Source organism: Urocampus carinirostris, chromosome 15 (genome assembly GCF_059441175.1).
Source record: "Urocampus carinirostris isolate Australia breed hairy pipefish chromosome 15, RoL_Ucar_1.0, whole genome shotgun sequence".
Lineage (NCBI taxonomy): Eukaryota > Metazoa > Chordata > Actinopteri > Syngnathiformes > Syngnathidae > Urocampus > Urocampus carinirostris.
The window spans coordinates 2499608-2521478 of record NC_142363.1 but is presented as its reverse complement, the minus strand read 5'-3'; the positions used below and the strand labels follow the sequence as shown (position 1 = coordinate 2521478).

Sequence of the window (21871 nt, the reverse complement as noted above, 5' to 3'; positions counted from 1 at the left end):
GCTAAACGTGTCAAAATTGCCAGACTACTGCTATCAAAATGAATTTTTAAAAAAGTGTTTTTATTATGGCACTCTTGAAATAAGTGGTTAGGTGGTTATTAGTGGTTATTCCTAGTGGTCGGGAATGAAACATGTATTTTATTACATGGTTTTTCCCTATCAAGTTAGCACAGTTAAGACTTTTATGGCAGGTTCTGACTTGCTTAAGTGATAATAATCCTAGAATAAATTTTAAGCATCCCAACACAAAGGTACCATTTGCCCTTCTTGTTTTTGAATGAGTGGGCATTCATCACTCTATATTAAAATAAAATGGTAAAAGGAGATAGATCCAAACATAACAGACGACAAGTGGTGGAATGTTTGTAAAACTGCACATCCACGAACTCCTCAAAGAATGTCGTCAGATTTTTTTATAACCCCCAAAATTAAGAGAGGTTTTTCCGAGGTTCAAAAACCATGCTGGAGAACATGTGGAGAGGTAGACGTTGACCACATGCATATATTTTATAGAATACAAGATTACTGGGAAAAAATTGAGTTTGTTTTAAAGAAAATATTGGGATATGGAAGACCTAAAACATTCAAGGTGCTCTACTTAGGCCATCTAACAGAAGAGATTTTACAGGGAAAGGATGAATACTGTCCAGAGTTACTGACAGCTAGCGTAAAAGTAATAACAGGATCTCCCCACAGCTAAACAGTGGTTGTGCACTGTGAAGGAGATATTTGTAATGGAGAGGACCTCATTTCATATGAGAATACAGGAGAGCCAATTCATGGACAAGTGGGAAGAATTAATAGACTATAAGTAAAATAAGGACACCACTTACAAACAACGAAGACTGATCATGGAAGAATGACTTGAACATTTTTTTCTTTGTTTTTTTGTTTGTTTTGTTAATTTTAGTTTTTAATTTTGTTTTTGTTCCCCCCTTTATTCTTTGTTTGTCGTGTGTTCAATAAACAGATAAAAAGTATAATACAAATTAAATTAAAAAAAGGGACAAAAGGGATAGCATTCTGGAATACGGCGCCACAATGTGGTATCTGACAGAAAAAAACACAGAGAGCCATCAGCAATGCCCAGAAAATCATTGGCTGTTCTCTGTCCTGTCTGGGGGACATTGCCTATTTAACCTGACTTTCTTTTTAATCTTTTTTTTTCTCTGTTGAGTCCTTTTAACTTGCTCACCTGGAGTGCCATGGTTTATGTTGTTGCAAACAATGTTCACTACGTTGTTATCAATAACAATATAGACCGTTCTCATTTCAAATCCTTTCATGTGAAGTTTTGAATCAAAGCAGATAAAGAAAAATGTGTCAATTAATAACATATTATTACGTTACTTCTTGGGAAGGTCTTTGTATCTTAGCCCCCACATTTGAGGCAATATTCCAGTATTGGTTCCCCACTCTGAAAATCATGTTTTCAGACCAAATAAGCACGTTTCCTAAAATGGTGCATAAATTGTTCAGTTGGTGTTTTGGGAGCATGACTTGATGAAGCCACAAGCAATTACTTGAATAAAAATACCTAAATGCCATTTTTTTTAAAGCTAATTAATATTTTAAAATTATCTATAGATACACCGTCAAATGTTGTTTGAGGCTATGTGGTGGTAAAGATTTCCCTCCTCGCCTCATACAGCAGGGGTCTCAAACTCAATTTACTTGCGGGCTGCCAGAGCTAGGTCCTGGGTGAGTTGGGGCCGAACTGGGTTTTCCACAAGAAAACTTCAGATTAAAAAAAATCCCCACAAAAATATCAAGAATTAATATGAAAAAAAATCAATCAGTAATAAATTGAATCCATAATTTGTAGGGCCTGCACTTACATCAAAGGGACAGTGTGTATTATTTGACCACTAGATGTTGCTTTATTGTGCCGTGCAACCGAAAATGAGTGATAAAAAGAAAAACAAACTACCAAGACTCAAACTGACCAAACCACAACATTTTCTTTTTTGCCCAGCCTTTGGAAAGGAGAAAAGGCAAAAAGGACAAAAAGGGGAAAGAGAAAAAAGATGGGAAAAGGACACACTAGAAAAAAGAAAATAAAAAGGTGGAAAAAAGAGGCAATAGAAGAGAGCTATGTAGCAACAAGATTTATTTTGTCAGCTCCATCTTATTGAGGCTAATGTTATGTAAAATAAATGCAAATTTCTCTGAGTATTTTAAAAAATGGACGTTTGATTCATAGTTCATGTATTTGTTTAAATCAGTATTTGTTCTTTGACTGAATTATACATTTCCCACCAGGAGTTGCTTATTAATACACACTGTCCCTTTTAGACACTTATATTAAGGCGAGCGCCTGAAACTAAAGCCCCGCGGGCTGCAATTGGCCCCCGGTCGTGAGTTTGTGAACTTGTCTCTAAGACAAACTATCATAAGTAAAACAGTCGGTAAAAAAAGTAACATTTTTATTAACTTTCCACAAGAATTTGCCTCCTGCCAGTTGAAAATTGAGTGTTTTAATGTAAATTACCCAACAAAGGTTTGACAAGGAAGAACAGCTTTGGTACATGTGTTGTTAATTGGGCATGTTGTAAAATTTAACAACGTACTTTTAAAAAAGCCACTTGAAAAGGCGTTAATGAAGTGTGGTGGTATTCGTTGCTTTATTGTTTATATTTGTTTATACCGCTGTTTAGCGTGTTTATATTGCCTAACCCAGTCATGTTCAAAGCCCAGCCCAGGTGGCCAGTTACAGCCTGTGATCACATTTTTACTGGCCCGCGGCCACACTTACAATAAATATGTGACCTGCCAGTAATGTTGACTATGGTTTAAAGTATATTTGTACTAAAAAGAATTCAAAATCCTGCGATTGGCTGGCAACCAGTTCAGGGTGTCCCCTGCCCACTGCCCGATGATTGCAGGGATGGGCTCCAGCACCCCCGCGACCCTACTGAGGATAAGCGGTGCAGCTAATGAGATGAGATGAGATAATTCAAAATTACCCTGGATGATGGCTGTAGCCTTTGTTTCACCTTGCCCTTAGCTTTCTGTGAGAGTTTTAGCCCACCCCATTTCTGACATGGTTACTGTAAATAAAAAAAAAGAGAAATTGACCGTGAGGGTCGTTGTGGAAATTGGTGTATTTTTTTACCGAAACCCAAAACAATTGCGTCTACCTTATTTGCCAAGAGACTGTGGCTGTTTTCAAAAAATATTGTATCAAGAGGCACTGCCAGACAAAATATGCTGACAACAAAAGCTTAACTGGAAACAAACACAAAATGTGAAGCAACTGGAAGCTCTTTTAACGGCACAGCACAGACCCTGCGAATAAAAATAAAAATGCTAAAAAGGTGAGCTACGAGAACACGATGCTGATTGCCAAGCACTGCAAACCTTTCACTGAGGTTAAATATATTCAAAACTGTTCAAAAGCCCTCAAACATTTTAAGCTCTGGCCCGCTTTCTGAAAGGTTTGGACACCCCTTGCCTAACCCTTTGGTGTGACAAAGCAATCAATTAAAAAGAATACCTTCACTTCAATGCATTTGTTTGAAGCTGTTTTTAAAAAATGTACTACCAGACAACTCGACCTGAACTCTGTCTTGCAGGATTCTGACCGCTGAACCAATAAGGTAATGTTTATTTTTTAAGCCTCGTGAACCACCGACCCTGAATCTAAAATTGAGACCAAATTAAATGAAAGAGCCCGATTGACCTAATTATTATGAATTTATGGATCTTGCCGATGGGCAGCTGTTTTCTCTTACGCTGAAAGTGGAAAAATACCTCGGAATGGAGTGGCTTGCTCAGCTGCCAGATAACAGTTGGCGTTGTGTGTGTTTTTTTTTTTTTCTGTTCTTCGGTTATCAGAACGGCAGAAGCAGACTGCTAAGACTGCAATTTAGCAACTCTTTCGCTTCCTCAACAGTATCAAGAAATCCTTTCTTTGCGATTTTTGCCTGGGCAAATGTTAATCTCATGTTCAGAGCAAATTGGGCGTTGTTGAATTCTCATCATCGTACCTCGAAGGCACACTTACTTTGATCAATGTTGAGCTTTGTAAAATATTTCAGTATTGCTTTTCATTTTCAAATGCCTGTGAATAATGGGCAGAACCAGCCCATTTTGTGGTTGGCTCAAGCACCCCTAACACTCCCAAAAATATAGCATTTTTAAAACTCTTTTTCTTAATAAAGGGCAGATTAGGTTTAAATATGACCAAAAAGTACCTGATGAATAAAATTTAAAAAAAAAATTAAAGAAAACAAAAATGTGAACAACGCAGCGTCGGAAATGCCCACTGCCTTGAAAGGGTTCTGTCCATTTGATTCTTAGCAATTCTCCCCCAAAAAGTTATTCATATGTTTACAACACATTTATCAAGATGTAGGCGACTCGATGATTCCCTGCTGGAACCTTCTGTTTGCTCCAGATTAAAAGTATATTTTATTAATTAACCTTTTTTGTAATTTTTGCACCATTAATGAGTTTGCAGTCCTGCTGCTGTCGTGTACATTCGAGAGCGTTATCTTGACTTGTAGCAAACAGGGCCAGAGGGCTTACGTGCTAATAAGTGCTAGATCAAATCTTTGTTCAGTTTAAGGTGGGCTGTGTGGCTGAGCTACATGTTTCACAACTCTTGTCAAAGCTCTTCAGCAAGTTTTCAGACAGCACTTAATGTCTTACTTTTGAATGTTTTTAAAGCGTTTAAAATCTGGATCATTTTTCTGTTCATTAGATTTGGATTACATTTTGTGCTTTGTGATCAATGAAGACCACACAACTACAAAATGTATACCTGAGAGCCTTTTGACCTCTGTTTTCTATATGTATGAGGTTGTGCTTTGCCTCTATTGTAAATCTGTAGATCAGCGTTTTGCCTTATGAAATTCAGCACTTTTTGACAAACAGGAATTCATGCAAATAATCCTCATTCCCACGGAATGGAGATGTTTAATTGCTGTGTTTTCGTGAAAGTAAGATTGTCCCGGCAGCTGCAGTACATTTCAAATCAGTGCTACAAATTTTCAGTTCATCCCTTCAAAGCAGTTTAAATGTTCTCGCCATTCACTATTCCTGGGTTAAGATCTCCAGACTTTAAAGTGTTCAAGGCATGTTGCATTTTGCCTTATCTTCTTTAGCCATTGTGATGAACGATTGGAGCTAAATGGGCAGTAGCATGACTTTATTTTATCTGAGTGACTCATGTAGTGTGTCTCACCTGGAGAAAGTCAGTAGAAAGGGGAGACAATTATTGTTATTGTGACATTCAAAACTTTTCGGATGTACTTTTTGTTATTTTTCTCTAGATCGTTTCTGATGCTGCTGCCCAAGGAGTCACTATAACCGGAAACAAGACTTTCAACAACTGGAACTGGCCAAATGCCGTAATCTTTGCTGCCACGGTTATAACTACGATTGGTAAGCACTCTCACTAGTTATACAGAGTTGGTTGAGAATTTTCAGTTCCCTGAGATGTTTGAGAGGACAGCTCACACACTTGACCTGCAGTTGGTTTAGGAGTACTCCATTAAGATCAAGAGTAAATCAATCCACTGCTGGGGTTATTTTCGCCCAACTTTCTTTATTTTGCACCAACAATCTCATAAATTCAGAGGTTTAAAACGACTCCAATTGTGTTACATCACTCAAAACAGAAGCCCCAAACGGATTGGTTTTTTGTAATGATACCAGTTGGTCCTTAAGTTTTAAATGATATTAAAAATGTGTCTGATTATGCAAATCGACCCCCCAAAATGTTTCATTTTGCAACATATTGCAATCCTCAACAGTTGTTTAGCTTGTTCATGACCAACTGAAAAATGGGGCCTCTAGAGCACAAAACAAACCAAAAACTATACAATTTTGTTTTCATCCATCCATTATCTGCACCGCATATCCTCATTAGGGTCACGGGTTGCTGAAGCCTGTCCCAGCTATCTTCGGGCAGTGGGCATGGGACACCCTGAACTGGTTGCCAGTCGCAGGGCACACAGAGATGGACAGCTCGCTCATTCACACCTAGGGACAATTTGAACCGTCCAATTAACCTGACATGCATGTTTTTGGAATGTGGAAGGAAACCGGAGTGCCCGGGGGAAACCCACGTAATCACGGGTAGAACATGCAAACTCCACACAGGAAGGTTCGATCTCATGACCTCAGAACTGTGCCGCACCCGTGCTAACCACTGTGCCGCCGTGCTGCCGTCCATCCATCCATCTATTTTTATTTATTTTTTTATTTAGCATTTAAACTGAAGCTTCTATTTCACTCATATAAAATGATACTTTAAATCAGCGATCACGTTTTATACATTTCATTTTTGTTTTATTCTGAAGGGTATGGAAACATTGCTCCCAAAACAGCAACAGGACGCGGATTTTGCATCTTCTATGGGCTCTTTGGTGTGCCTTTGTGTCTTACATGGATCAGCGAGCTTGGCAAGTTCTTTGGTGGTCGAGCCAAGCACTTTGGTCATTATCTTACTAAAAAAGGATTTTCACAGGTAACACCAAATTTGCTTTATTATTATGTCAATTTGAAATACTGCACTCCAGAAGCTCGCTTCAATATGTTTTTCTTTCATTCTATTGCAGAGAAAAGCTCAGTTTACCTGTACAGCCATTTTTCTATTTTGGGGGGTGCTGATCCACTTGGTTCTTCCACCACTTGTCTTTATGTCCCAAGAAGGTTGGACATATATTGAAGGCTTGTACTTCTCATTCGTCACCTTAACTACGATTGGATTTGGTGACATGGTTGCAGGTATGCCAAACAGAAGTTCTGTGTTTTTCATATATCATAGTCATACATTTTTACAAATCTTACAAACTCATCCATTTTCTTTCAAACGTTGCGCATAAGATCGCAAAAAACATCTGTCATAAACAGGGTTGGGTAGGGTTACTTTAACTTGACTATTTTCAATTACTTTTGGATTACTCCAATACCAAGTATGCTAATAAAAGACAAAATAAACTAAGTATGAATAAAATTACTACATAGGGCAGCTTTAAAGTACTTTTGAAAAATAGTTCATGCAACAAAGCATGATAACGGTACGATTCCAATTTTGGTATTTAATGCACAATTAGAAGGTGCAGCAACTAGTCAATTATCAAATTAATTGACAGCTTTTTATGATGCCTTTTATGTCCTGCATAATAGAGGAATAATTATTTAGTTTGTACTCAAATAAGACAGATTGCTTACCTATATTCATATATTTGTAATTTTTTCAATTTTTTTTTAAAATTGGTAAAGTTGTTAGGGCCAGATATGTGGATTTTTTTTTTTTTTTTTTTTTTTACAAATGATTTACTCTTCTAAAGAGTGAAAATGTAACAATGTTTTTAAAGAAATAAGGCCTTTTGGTTCTTTGTTTAAATACATTATTTAGGCTCTAAGAGGTCTTGCCTTGCTTTTCGATCCATCCATTATCTGCACTGCTTATCCTGAGTAGGGGTGTCGCGGGGTGCCTTGCTTTTACTTAAATAAAGCGTAAACATTTTAATTCCTACCATATCATGGTTCAAACCAGTGTTTGAACAAGATTAATTCTGAATAATTTTCTGTTTGAAAATAATAAGATTGAAATAAAAGTTTTTTTTGTGTTTGTATCTAAATAAATAACCAACTAATGGATCGATTAAAAGCCCCTCATCTCTGTTGTGGTTAAACTTATCATTTTTTCTACAGGTGTGGAACCCAACAAAGACTACCCCACCCTATACCGCTACTTTGTGGAGGTTTGGATTTACCTGGGTCTGGCTTGGCTTTCGTTGTTTTTCAACTGGAAAGTGCGAATGGTGATTGAGGCCCACAAAGCTCTGAAAAAGCGTCGCAAGCTACGCAAACTGTCCTTGGACGAACTGCGTCTCTACAAAGAGTCTCACAAAGCCTCGCTTCGTCTGCCGCCCACTCCCAACGATGTAAACATCTTTAGCTTCCTGTCCAAGAAGCAAGAAGGCTACAATGACCTGATCAAGCAGATTGGCAGTAAAAACGACGAGAAATCGAATGTCGGTGTGGTGAAGCCCGTCAACAAAGCCAAAGCAAAAGACATGTCTCGCTCCAAGAGCTGCACGGATACACCCATGTTTAACGGCCACACCATCCTGAGTTTGGACCGCTCGCCACGTCAGAAGAGAAGGTACAGCTTCAGTGACCGTGTCACGGTTGCCTTTTCTAAATCCAAAAACTACCTACTGGGCTCTGACAATGGAATGCTGCTCACCGAGGATCAAGGCGACAGGGATGTGGAACTTGACCGAGATCAAGTCTATGAAAACCAGCTGGATAAAGACATGAGTCAAGAGAGCAACGGCACAGGAGACTGCAGTATAACGTCTGGAAGGACGTGGGTCTCAAAGGAATACCATCCTCTTACTTTCCAAAACGCAAACATTACTTTCATTGATGAGGAAAATTTTCTCGGCAATAATCTCGAAGAGGAGGATGACGAAGATTCCAAAACAAAACTGTCAATAACTACGTGTGACGAAAACATGGAGACAGTCTCCAAAGGGGAGTGCAGTTCTGAGTCGGACTGTTCGGTTTTTGCCAGTGATGAATCGGAACACAATTGCTCTTACGAGACTCTCGTCGAGGAATATTCTAAGGAAGACAACACAGAACCTTAGTTGCGCACACACAGTAAACGCCTGCGCTGTTATGTTTTGGAAGGTGTCAAATGTGAACTCAAAAAATTGCACTGTTGGACTGTCTGGAAAGGGAGAAACTTCCAAGCCAAAAATGAATGTAATGACTTTGACTCCAAGTCAATTGGGACCTAAACACATTTGACATCCTTAAGATTTACTTTTGAGGCTCGATCAGCTTTAGTGGTCTTTGTTAGAAATATTTATTATGCATTTTCTTTGTAAGGTATCAAATCCTGCACAGATTGACTGATTTCTTTGAGTTCATCTCTTCTATATACCTATTCTAGTGATATGTTGAAACATATCTGCCACCTACGCCATAATGGTGTTTTCTATATTTTGGATGTGATGGGCATAGTAGTAATCTGTAGCTATCTGGGGTCCTTCTTTCCTTTCTTGCTTGCTTTCTTCCATCTTTCCTTCCTACAACAAATGACCGTACCTATGTTTTTTCAGCCAAACTTTTGTCATTATTTTTCCAATTCTTGATGAAGAGCTGTCAAAGATTGCCTTTGCCTGTATGCAACAGTCTTTATCATGTGGCCATCTTTGAGTGAAAGAATGTATTTCTTAAATCTGAAAATTAAGACCCAAAACAACCTTGCTAGCAGAAGAACATGGGTCCTATGTAAATCTCCCTAATGAAGCGACCCCTTCATGAAGGTATTCTGAAAACTTCTCGGATAAATCCATTTCCCATTTTTTTTGTACTAGATAAATGAAGTCGCCCTATTGTGTGGCAGTATAATGTAAAAGTTTGTTTTTTTCTGCAGCACCCCACTCCAAGCAGTTTATTTGCCAAGTAAATGTTGTCTGAAAGCGCATCAGCAGCCACAAACGCCTCAGCTGAGGACATGGCCTTGCTACTTGTTTGCCTTTGGGGGCTCGCCCTGACACAAACGACTGTAGTGCCGTAAAGGACGTAGAGCTAGGGTAATGTGCTGCAGATCTCTGCCCTTATGACGTGTGTGTGTGTGTGTGTGTTCATGTGTGTCCAAGAGTGCTCTCTGATGCCTGTATCTGTTCACATGATTTTTGTACATGCACATAAGTACAATACATTTTGTTTTGAATGGGAGGGTCCTCATAATACAGTGTTACACGGGGCTTTTAGTGATTTTGAAAATCTGAGTCATTTTAAGTTACTACAGTTTAAATATTACATTTTTTGTGGCATAGGGAATTGCCCTAATTCCACTGCAAAGCAGAGGAATTGAAGTACAATGCTGGCATTTTAGTTCGCGTCTCACTGTGTTTTTATAGAATTTGTTCCGCACTGTTTTGGGTATTTGGTCCCAATTTCTGTACATTGTGGTTATCGTCAATGTGGTGGATTCATAGGCGCATCCTTGGAATGTTTATAGGCAGGCGATAATCCGATTGGAAATCGAATATTGCCAGTATTCTGGTTATGTAAATCCACGTAATCACGCACAATAATTTGATTGGGGTCTTAGTGTGATTGCGAGTATTCCCTTTGTAATGGTTGGGTTTGTCCAGGGGTTGGAATCCTTTTTGACCCAAAGAGCAATAAAAGCAAAATTATTTGGATTTTTCTTTTCTTGAGAAAGTCACACCATATATTTTAAGACAAAATGTAACAAAACCGCCAAACCCGCTGTCAAGACGAAAGCTATTTCTTCAGCGCATTTTATTTTACTGTGTGACGTTGGATGATTTGATCAAATCTATGCCAGAGCCTGTGTCCCATATCAATACAAACCTACTACTTAAGATTAGCCTCCACTCGCAATTTTACTTAAGAGAGTTGAGGCTCATTTTGTCGTTTTTGTCCTAAGTAATGGTTTCAAAACATGGTGCGGGCAAAGTTGTTTTGGAAAAATGTCTCAAAATACTGCTAATGAGGATACATACGTATTTATCTTCAGTGCAGAGGTCGCTGGGCAAAGGTAAATGAGTGAGCGCGTCCTGTCCTGTGTATAGCTCCGCCCATTCCTACTGCTCACCTAATTAAATTGCTCTAGGTGTTTTGCTAGAATTTCTGGGTAAAACTTTTGTTTCGAGTTAAAGTTTGTTCTGTGAGTTTTCATCATAGTGTCTCAACAGTGAACCTCAATTGTCTAATAAACTCCCCATCAAAGGATTGTTTAGCGATCTACAGCCAAAACCGGATCTTTTGGTGTGACACCTTGACTCTAAACTGCAGTTAAAATTGTGTCCAATACATACTGGACCAAAAACTTTGGTAGTTTCGTTAGTTTTTGTTGAAAATGGGTCCCTGAGATGTAAATTGTTAAAACAATATACAAGATCTGTTTTACCTCCAAGCCATATCTACTCAGGAAAGAGCCAGGGTTCCTGACGCCTATTTTCGTCCTTTTATTTTCCAATGCCTTTAGTATGTAAATACTTTCGGAGAATCTGATTGCTTGTACTCCAAGCACTGTGGAACTCTTGGTACAGAGACGAATGATTGCTACAGATGTATCCATCTATATTACATGTGTCAATCAGGCAGCCCGCGGGCCAAATCAGGCCAGCCAAGGGTTTTAATCCAGCCCACAAGACGACACTGAGAGAAGCGCAAGAGAAAAATGAACTTCAGTTTTAAAAATGTCCACCTAATGTCGCCAAATCCAAGCACCCTCACAAAGAAACTGTAGTTGTATTTACTCTTTCTCGCTCTCTTCTTTTTTTTCTTTTTTTTTTAAATCTCCCTGTGTATGTTTCTTTTTCTCTCTTTTTGACTCTTCTTTTTTTCTCACTTAATCTCTTTTTCTCACTCTTTTTGCTCTTTCTTTCTCACTCAATCTTTTCACTTTGTAGCTCCTTTTACTCTTTTTTTTCTCACTTTCTTCTTTCTCTTTCTAATGCTCACTCTTTTTCACTCCTCTCACTCATTTGATCTTTCTCACTTTATTTTGTCTTCTTTTTCCATCTTTTTTTCTCTTTCTTTCTCTTTGGTGCTATCAATTATTCCCACTCTTTCCCCCTTTTCAGACTCTCCTACCTTCTCTTACTTTGTCTCTTTTTATAAATCTCTCCTTCTCCCTGATTTTCTTGTCCGATCCCTGTGAAATTTTTTTCCAGCATGTGTCCCCTAGCTAAAATGATTTTGACACCCCTAATATAGATGTACATAGCGAATGCCACAGTGGTGTCCACTTATTTAGTAGACGGCTATGCTTTCATCCAGCCATGTAAAAACACTTTTTGTGAACACTTGAGGCTGCAATGGAGCTCACTTTCTGAGCGCAGATGAAACAAGCACGGTACTTTGTTAAATTTGCTTGGTGACTTGAATGAAATGATCATTTATTTAAAAAGACTGTGTGTATCATTTGACCACCGGATATCGCTGTATTGTGTAGTGCAATCAAAAACGAATGAAGATGACAAACTATGGTGATTCAAAGTTACCAAAATACACTATTTGGGTACCTGTAACTGCAATATGGAAGACAATTTTTAGGTGAGCCTCATGTTAAGTAAAATACATTTCTCGATCTACAAATATTTTTTAAAAATTGCAATTTTCTATGATAAATAATGTATTTCTTTGGCTTATTTTTCTTTTTAATGAATTAAGTTTATCTTACCATTAGAGGGTGGTAAAGGTACACACTGTCCCTTTATTTTAAAATTAAAATGTGAAAAAGACATTATTTACGTAATGACATCGCCCTTGACATCGGAATACTCACAAAGACCATGTATACAGGGTTGTTTGTCCGTAAGCATTCAAAAGATTCATTCCAATTGCTCCAGAAAATCAATATCTCAATTCTAATCATACTGTTGCCTGCTTTTAGTCACTTGCAGTTTTGGTACTTGTCAAACATGTCAGTAGTCTTAATGGTTAGGGTTCCAACTCACTGTTCTGCATTTTCATCTCAATATTGCACCATTGTGTAAAAACCCCACTGTATGCATTTTTTATGATTAAATTATTCTCTATAAATTCCAAACCACATTGTATATTTCCTGTATGAAATGAATATTTGTTGAAAAATGTGTTTTCAAGGATTTTTTTCCCATTAAAGTTAGCATTATTTTCATTTGTAAAACGAGAATCAACGCAAAAAAAAATCCTAAAAAAATTGTCTTATGTCCCCGTCCCCCCCACTAGTCTAAAATTTGCATTTTGATTGTTTATAGCATAGTTAGGACACAAACCATACAAGTTTTTATTTATCTTTGAATTAAAAAAAAAAATTTTACTTCTTGGGCAGCTCGGCGGCGCAGTGGTTAGTGCGTGTGCGGCACAGTTCTGAGATCGTGAGATCATACCTCCTGTGTAGAGTTTGCATGTTCTCTCCGTGCTTGCGTGGGTTTCCTCCCACATTCCAAAACCATGCATTTCAGATTAATTGGCCGTTTCAAATTGTCCCTAGGTGTGAATGTGCGAGCGAGTTGTCTGTCCCTGTGTGCCCTGCGACTGGCTGGCAACCAGTTCAGGGTGTGCCCTGCCCACTGCCCGAAGATAGCTGGGATGGGCTCCAGCACCCCCGCTTCCCTACTGCGAATAAGCGGTGCAGATAATGGATGGATGGATGGATAGATTTTACTTCTTAACTCATACTTTACAAACGCAAAATGCCGTGTTTGAACTACTACTGGCGTAGACGACATAATTTTGTTGGCAAATCCCTTGGGCTTCCTTCCACTAACTTAAAAAGCCTGTCTTCGAGGTCCAGTTAAGCCTTTCCATTTTTTTTCCTGTACTTTTCCCGTAAGTTTATTTCTGTGGGCTGCATTGGGCACAATGGCCGACTGTCCTGCGCATATGCCTGAAAGATTTAGAATATCCCTCTGTGTTAACTTTTACATAGTCAAGTATGGCTGTGATTTTGCCTAAAAATCGTTGCGACAGCTGTGGTAAAAAAATCATAAATTCAGATTCAGATATACCGGTACTTTATTGTCATTCTAGTACACGTGTATACAAAACGAAATGTCGATACATCCGACCCGCACAGTTTCCTTGAATGTACAGATATAAATAAAATGTTGTATTGAAGTACTGATAATATACTAAATAATAATGGCTATGTATAGTATTATACAATAGTGCAAGAGTAGCAGCTAACCAGATGTGCAAAATGGGCAGTCAGGTATACAAGTCACTGTACAGTAACAATAACACTGTAGTACGATAGTGCAGAGTAGAACAGGTGTGCAAAGGAGTGGCTAAGTATAAAGAACTCCTAGTAGTGCAAAAAAAAAAAAACAAAGAGATGTACAGATTAGCAGCAGTGTAGACTTACTATGTGTGTGATTGACCATTTAACAGTCTAATGGCCAGGGGGACAAAACTATTGCAGAACCTGGTTGTCCTCCACCGCACACTGCAGTACCTCTTCCCAGAGGTTAGCAGAGTGAACAGTCCATGATGGGGGTGAGAAGGGTCCCTAATGATGTTCTTGGCTCGGGATAGGCAGCGCTTCTGGCCAATGTCCTGAATGGAGGGGAGAGAAGTCTCAATGATTTTCTCTGCTGTCCTCATCACCCTCCTCACACTACCCCAGTCTGAGGCACTGCAGCCTCCACACCACACAGAGATACAGCTGGTCAGGATGCTCTCTATGGTGCCCCTGTAGAATGTGATGAGGGTGGGTGGGGGCAGGTGGGCTCACCTCATCCTCCGCTGGAAGTACAGGCGCTGCTGTGCCATCTTCACCAGTGATGTGGTGCTCACGGTCCAGGTGAGTTTGTTTGTGATGTGCACCCCTAGGAACTTGGTGCTGCTGACAACCTCCACAGCCTTGTTGTTGATGAGAAGTGGGGCATGGTTGGGCTGGTTTTTCCTGAAATCGATGAGGATCTCTTTAGTTTTGTCAACATTCAGGACCAGGCTGTTGTCTCTGCACCAGCCCACCAACTGCTCCACCTCCTCTCTGTAGGCCAGGTCGTCGTTGTCCCTGATGAGTCCCACCACTGTTGTGTCGTCCGCAAACTTCACTATGTGGTTTCTGGCTGACCTGGGGACGCAGTCGTGTGTCATCAGGGTGAACAGCAGGGGGCTCAGGACACAGCCTTGGGGGGAGCCCGTGCTGAGGGTGATGACATCGGAGATGTTCTGACCAATCCGCACTGACTGGGGTCTGTCAGTGAGGGAGTCCAGCAGCCAGTTCCGCAGGGGGGTGTTGAAGCCCAGGAGTCTCAGTTTGTCTACCAGGTGTTGTGGGATGATGGTGTTGAATGCTGAACTGAAGTCCAGGAACAGCATCCATACATGGGTGCTCTTCTCCTCTAGGTGTGTCAGGCTCAGGTGAAGCGCAGAGGAGATGGCATCCCCGGAGGAGCGGTTTGTCCGGTAGGCAAACTGAAAGGGGTCGAGTGAGGAGGGGAGACTGGAGGTGATGTGCTCTTTAACCAGTCTCTCATAGCACTTCATTATGATGGGAGTCAGTGCAACGGGCTGGTAATCGTTCAATGATGAGATCTGGGGATTCTTTGGCACTGGGATGATGGTGGCAATCTTGAAGCATTATGGTACCGTGGCTTGGTCTAGCGAGGTGTTGAAAATGTCTGTTGGGACACAAGCCAGCTGATCGGCGCACTCCCTAAGGACCCGCCCTGGAATGTTGTTAGGGCCTGGAGCCGTCCGTGTGTCGACCCTACTCAGGGTCGTCCTCACGGCAGTTGAGTCCAGGAGGAGTGCTCTTTCGTCCTGATGTGGAACCGCTTTCGCTGCAGGGGTGCCATTTTGTGCCTCGAACCTCCCAAAGAAGTTGTTGAGGTCATTTAGGAAGTCCATGCTAGGTTCCCCCACTGGGGCGGTGGTTGGCTTGTGTCTGGTTATGGCCTGAATGCCTTTCCACATATCCCTGGTGTTTGTTGTGCTGAGGAAAAGGTCCTGGATTTTTTTGACTGTGCGATCGCTTTGCTAGTCTGATAGCACGGTTCAGGTTGGCCCTCGCTGATCTCAGTGCCTCCTCATCACCAGATTTGAAGGCAAGGTTCCGTGCATTTAGCAATTTGCGTATCTTAGCAGTCATCCAGGGCTTCTGATTGGCACGGGTACAAATGGTTTTGGTGTTGCTGACGTCCTCTGCGCATTTACTTATGTAGGCTGACACAGACATGGCGTACTCATCTATGTTTATTTTGTTGTTGTAAGTGGCAGCCGATTTAAAAATGTCCCAATCTGTGCATTCAAAGCAGTCCTGTAGTGCCTCCATTGCCCCCTCAGTCCACACCCTCACGTGCTTCACTGTAGGTTTTTCTCTGGTCAGCAGGGGCATGTATGCAGGAATTAGCATAACAGAAAGGTGATCTGATGAACCAAGGTGGGGGTGGGGGGCTGCTCTGTATGCTCCTCTGATATTTGTGTAGGCCAAGTCCAATGTGTTCCTACCTTTTGTAGCAAAGTCGACATGCTGGTGGAAATGTGGGAGAACTGTTTTCATGTTGGCCTGGTTAAAGTCCCCCGCCGCAATAAAAAAAATGTGTGACTATTCATTTCCCTGCATGGAATTTTTATATTGGGTTGGTTTTTCTTAGTTGGAATTTTGTAATGTATTGAAAATTGCTTTATATTTGATTTATTTTATTCGGTATTTGCCGATTTGGCTGGCTGAGCGTGCTCACGGTTTCCCACCTGAATTAGAAGTAGCCTCATATTGTTTCTGGCATTTATCATGAAGGAACCAAGATACTAAAAATGTTTTATTTTTAGCTTTGAATTATTGATTTTGCAGTTCATTGATATGGATAATGATTGATTAGTCCAGAGGGAATATTAACATTAACACACAAATAAATAATGCCCGTCCGTTTGATTCGAATGAACAATGGTTTATTTACATGACAAGGAAAATTTAATCAAACGAAAGAATAAGCACATTGTTTACACAAGTACCTTCAGTGTTCGGAGAAATTTAGTAGCAATAATAAAATTACTGATCAATAAACCCGGTTTTCAACTCATTTGAATGATAAGAAATCACTTACATTGCGTGTCACAAATATGATATTTTTTGCCCCTGCACCAAAAAAACAGGTTCTTGCGTTGTCTTTTCTTGCTGCCCTTAGAACACAGGTGTCAAAGAGGCGGCCCGCGGGCCAGATCAGGCCCGCTAAGGGATTGAATCCGGCCCGCGAGGCAACACTCAGAGAAGCGCAAGAGAAAAACAAGCTGCAGGTTGAAATATGTCCACTTGATGTTGCCGAAGCCAGGTGCCTCAAAGACACTGTACTTGTATCTCCTCTCTCTCTCTCTCTTTTTTCTTTCTCTTTCTCTTTTTCTTTATTTTACTCCTTTTTCTTTTTTCTTTCTTTCTTTTTCTTTTTTTCATCTTTCTCTTGAAGTCTGGCCCCCGACAGAATGTTTGTTCTATCACGTGGCCCCCGAGTAAAAATGAGTTTGACACCCCTGCCTTAGAACAAAGGAGGTCTCTGTGGGGGAAGACTGTGTGATAGAAACATGGCCTCACAAGAGGCTGATGACAGCCAGGTCCCTTTTTGCAATTTATCTGGACTTCACTGCGATTGTCGTCATCCAGGTGACAGGTATGGGGCGATCCACGGGCTCCCTAAGCCTCCAAGCTCTAGGGTGGGCTGGCCCCAAGCAGGAGGAACTCAGTTGGCCATCTTGATCAAGGCCAGTGTGCCCCCAAGACCAAACTCCCTACCTTAAACCCCCACGCACAAACTTATGGCGCTTTCGGAAGAGGGGTACGCGCGGACGGCAAAACTGCGCACACGTCTCCTTTTAAAGTGCGATTATTGTTGATAATTGATAATTCTTCAAAATAACATTTTTTAATTTGGAGGATTGATATGACAATAGGCTAATCTCGATCAGAGGTATCCAGAAGGTTTGGTAGGGGTGAGGTGCGTTCCTTTTCCTCGGCCAAAATCTAATTTGGATAAGTGTTTGAAGTAGATATAGACGTGCGGGCAATCGGGATGATTGAAGGGAACTGGAACAAAGTTATTTGTTCGAAAGTAAGGGTTTAATTTTTATTAAATTGAAGTTTACAGCGCTGTTAAGGCGCTGTGTTATAAATGACCCATTACCCTCACAGCATGACGTTTAGCTACTCTCCTGCCACGTTAATTTGGTATATTACTATAAAATGAAAACCTGGACATGCCTTAAAAAAATTGGGAATGGGTTCGATTTGTCATAAGTTATGAATTTATAAGGTTATAAGACACTTTGCCTCTTTTATAGCATTACATTTGCCAAGAATTAAGAGTCTGTCGGAGCTGACCAATTTGAATCTCAATGTCGTGATTACCTAACCGGAGTCACCTGAGGTAATCAGCTGGTGTGCTGGAACGCGATCTCTTGATTGGTGGAAGTCTACTACATAAGCTGTCAGCGTCCAGAGATGGACGTTCGAGTGTCTTCCTCATTTCCTGAGTGAACCTCCAACATTCAAGGTACCACAAGCCCATGTATATTCCAAGTCTGATTCTCGTTGCCTGACCCTTGTCTGTTAAAAGTTTACGATCTACTCTTCCGCCCCGGCCACCGACTTACCTGCTACGTTTCGCCACGCGTTTTCACCACGGAGTTGCCATATCGTCCCAAGAGGCTTTCCACTGCCAAGGCTCGACGTCCCAAGCCTGCTCCACCGAATCTTGTCACAATAAAGCCTTTAACTGACGCTATTGGATCCGAGTCCTTGTTCTGTTCCATGACAGAACACTCGAACCAAAGCATGGATCCAGCGACAGTTCGTCCCACCTCTGAGAGATGCGGAAATGCCGAACAGGAATCCGCGCTACAGCGCCTACAACACACCGAAGGCGCAATACAACAGATCGTCCACGACGTATCCACACTAGTCCGGCAAGTACGACGTCACCAAGAATTTTTTGAACAGTGCGAAGCTCCCCCGGCAACACGAGCACAAGATCCAGTTCCGCCCCTTTCTGATCAGGTCGGCAGTGTTGAACCACGAGTAGGTTCGCCAGAGAGATTCAGTGGAGAGCCCGCCCAGGTCCGCCCCTTTCTTATAAATTGCCGACTAATTTTTGATCTACAACCGCGAGCCTTTGTGAACGAAAAGGCGAAGGTGGCTTTTGTGATAAATCATCTGACTGGCAGAGCCCGCCTTTGGGGAACGGCAGAATACGAACGGGGGGCGACAGCATGCACCTCTTTTAATTTGCTAAGCCAGGAGATGATTAAAGTTTTTGATTCTGGAGCCTCATCAGTCGATGCTGCTCGTTCAATCTTGAACATTCGCCAGGGGAGACGCTCCATTGCCGACTATGCCATTGACTTTCGCACACTAGCAGCCCAGAGTCACTGGAACGAAGAGGCGCTGGTCGACGCCTACCTCCATAGCTTGTCCGGTTATATCAAAGACGAATTGGTTTCCCACGCTCCTCCGGTAACTCTTGACAATGCTATCGAACTGACCGCCCGGATCGACCGTAGGGTTCAGGCAAGACGCAGAGAGAGAGAAGATCCCAGCCAACCCATCACCCGGCTAAGTCAAGACATTAGTAAGATACCGAACCCCCCAACCAATTCTACCGCACCTCATGAGATGATGGAGGTGGACCGCACCTTTCTCTCCGTCGAAGAACGCCAGCGAAGGCGTACTGAACGGCTATGTTATTACTGCGGCGGCCAGGGACATAGGGTGGTCAATTGCCCGTTAAAAGCCAACGCTCGTCGGATATAGGGGACATCCGATTGAGCTCAGCTTTAGTATCGTCCCCCAAGACTGATAGACCTGTTCTCCGGGCAAATCTCATTATTTCCGGTACATCTCAACCCTTCCATGCCCTCATCGATTCTGGTGCTGAAACAAATATCCTGGATTTGTCACTCGCACACAAGATGGGGATACCTGTTGAAACCCTTCCTAACCCGGTATCAGCTCGGGCTTTGGATGGCCGCCTATTAGGCACCGTATCTCAAATAACGGAACCCATTGAACTACAGTTGTCTGGAAATCACAGAGAGAAAATCCGATTTCACTTACTTCACTCCCCTAACCAACCCCTTGTCCTGGGTCATCCTTGGTTGGTGCAACACAACCCCCATTTCGACTGGCGCACTGGGTCGATACTTGAATGGGGCATGGACTGTCACCAAACCTGTCTGCAAGCCGCTCCTTACCCAAATCATCCTGTTTCCACGAGGGCTCCACCCAATCTGTCCAAGGTCCCAGCCTGTTACCACCACCTACAGGAGGTCTTCAGTAAAGCTAAGGCCTCTTCCTTGCCCCCTCATAGGCCTTATGACTGCGCAATTGATCTCCTGCCGGGGTCTGCTCCTCCTCGGGGCCGCCTCTACTCCTTGTCCGTTCCCGAGAGGAAGGCCATGGAGGAATACATTTCCGATGCCTTGGCGGCTGGTATCATTCGACCCTCCTCTTCTCCTGCTGGGGCGGGGTTCTTTTTTGTGGGAAAAAAGGACGGGTCACTCCGGCCCTGTATAGATTATCGGGGCCTTAATGAAATCACGGTTAAAAATCGCTATCCCTTGCCGCTGCTTGCCTCTGCTTTTGAGCTTCTACAGGGGGCCACGGTCTTCACTAAACTTGATCTGCGCAACGCCTACCACTTAGTCCGAATCCGGGAGGGTGATGAGTGGAAGACGGCATTCAACACACCCAACGGTCACTACGAGTATCTGGTAATGCCGTTCGGATTAACCAATGCTCCAGCTGTTTTCCAATCTTTGGTAAATGACATTTTACGAGATGTGCTTAATCGTTTTGTTTTTGTGTATCTGGACGATATCTTGATTTTCTCAAAGTCCCTCGATGAACACCGAAAACATGTCCAGCTGGTTCTCCGTCGTCTCCTAGAGAACTCTTTATTTGTTAAGGCAGAGAAGTGCGAGTTTCACGCCAAGACAGTCTCGTTCCTGGGCTACATCGTGGCGGAGGGGACCCTTCAGATGGATCCTGCCAAGGTATCAGCGGTCACCTCTTGGCCTGTCCCTGAGTCTCGGAAAAAGCTCCAACAATTCCTTGGTTTTGCCAATTTCTACCGGAGGTTCATCAGGAACTACAGTTCGGTGGCAGCTCCCCTCACGCTTCTTACCAGTCCTAGAGAGCCATTTCGGTGGTCTTCCGAGGCTAATGCAGCTTTCAACCGTCTAAAAACCCATTTCTCTACGGCCCCCATACTCCAGGTACCGGACCCTGCACGCCAACTGGTAGTGGAGGTGGACGCCTCAGATGTGGGAGTGGGTGCTGTCCTGTCCCAGCGGTCGGACAAGGACCAGAAGATGCACCCGTGCGCCTTCTTTTCCCGGCGGTTGTCACCGGCCGAACGCAACTACGACGTGGGGGATCGTGAGTTGTTGGCCGTCAAGCTAGCCCTGGAGGAATGGCGGCATTGGTTGGAGGGGGTAACGGTGCCGTTCATAGTTTGGACTGACCACAAGAACTTAGAATATATTAGATCGGCCAAGCGGCTCAATCCTCGCCAGTCACGTTGGGCCCTGTTTTTCACCCGCTTTAACTTCACTCTGTCCTACAGACCCGGATCTCGAAATGTGAAACCCGACGCGCTCTCCCGACAATTCCAGAATTCCAATGACACACCTCAGGGTCCCGCAACGGTCCTTCCAGCTTCCTGTATGGTGGCAGCAGTCTCCTGGGATATCGAGTCCCGAGTCAGAGAGGCGATACCCGATCAGGCGGGCCCCAGCTCCTGTCCCGAGGGTCGACTATTCGTCTCCGAACCCTTACGGTCCGAGGTCCTCCAATGGGGGCACAATTCTCACTTTTCTTGCCATCCGGGGTCGGCTCGGACTCACAGTTTCTTGTCCCGACGCTTCTGGTGGCCTACCATGGCCAAGGACGTTAGGGAATATGTCTCCGCCTGTCAAGTGTGCGCCCAGAACAAAACATCCCACCAACGTCCGGCCGGTCTGTTACATCCACTTCCGGTTCCCCGCCGCCCATGGTCCCACATCTCCTTGGACTTTGTGACGGGGTTGCCAGTATCCGAGGGGATGACGACTGTACTAACTATCGTGGACCGATTCAGTAAGATGGTCCATTTCGTGGCACTACCGAAGCTCCCCTCCGCCAAGGAAACTGCAATGATAGTCCAGCAGCATGTGTTCCGCCTCCATGGCATCCCTCTGGACATTGTTTCTGACCGTGGTCCCCAGTTCTCATCCGCGTTTTGGAAGGAGTTTTGTCGTCTGTTGGGTGCCTCTGTCAGCCTCTCATCAGGGTTCCACCCTCAATCCAATGGGCAGTCTGAACGAGTGAACCAAGATTTGGAAACGGCACTTCGCTGCATGGTCTCTAGCGAACCGTTGTCCTGGGCTCGGCAATTGGCAT

General features: G+C 42.7%; 1 protein-coding gene across 1 annotated transcript in view; it reads left to right on the top strand.

Annotated features, from left to right (window-relative positions):
* LOC148351321 (potassium channel subfamily K member 5-like) overlaps positions 1 to 12562 on the top strand; it is a 41459-nt gene extending 28897 nt beyond the window's left edge. Inside the window, exons 2-5 of the mRNA XM_088354271.1 lie at positions 5277 to 5388; positions 6309 to 6475; positions 6567 to 6735; positions 7669 to 12562. Coding sequence (XP_088210397.1) covers positions 5277 to 5388; positions 6309 to 6475; positions 6567 to 6735; positions 7669 to 8612 — 1392 coding nt within the window. The 3' untranslated portion in view covers positions 8613 to 12562. The remainder of the gene's footprint in view (positions 1 to 5276; positions 5389 to 6308; positions 6476 to 6566; positions 6736 to 7668) is intronic.
* The last annotated feature ends 9309 nt before the right edge of the window (positions 12563 to 21871 follow it).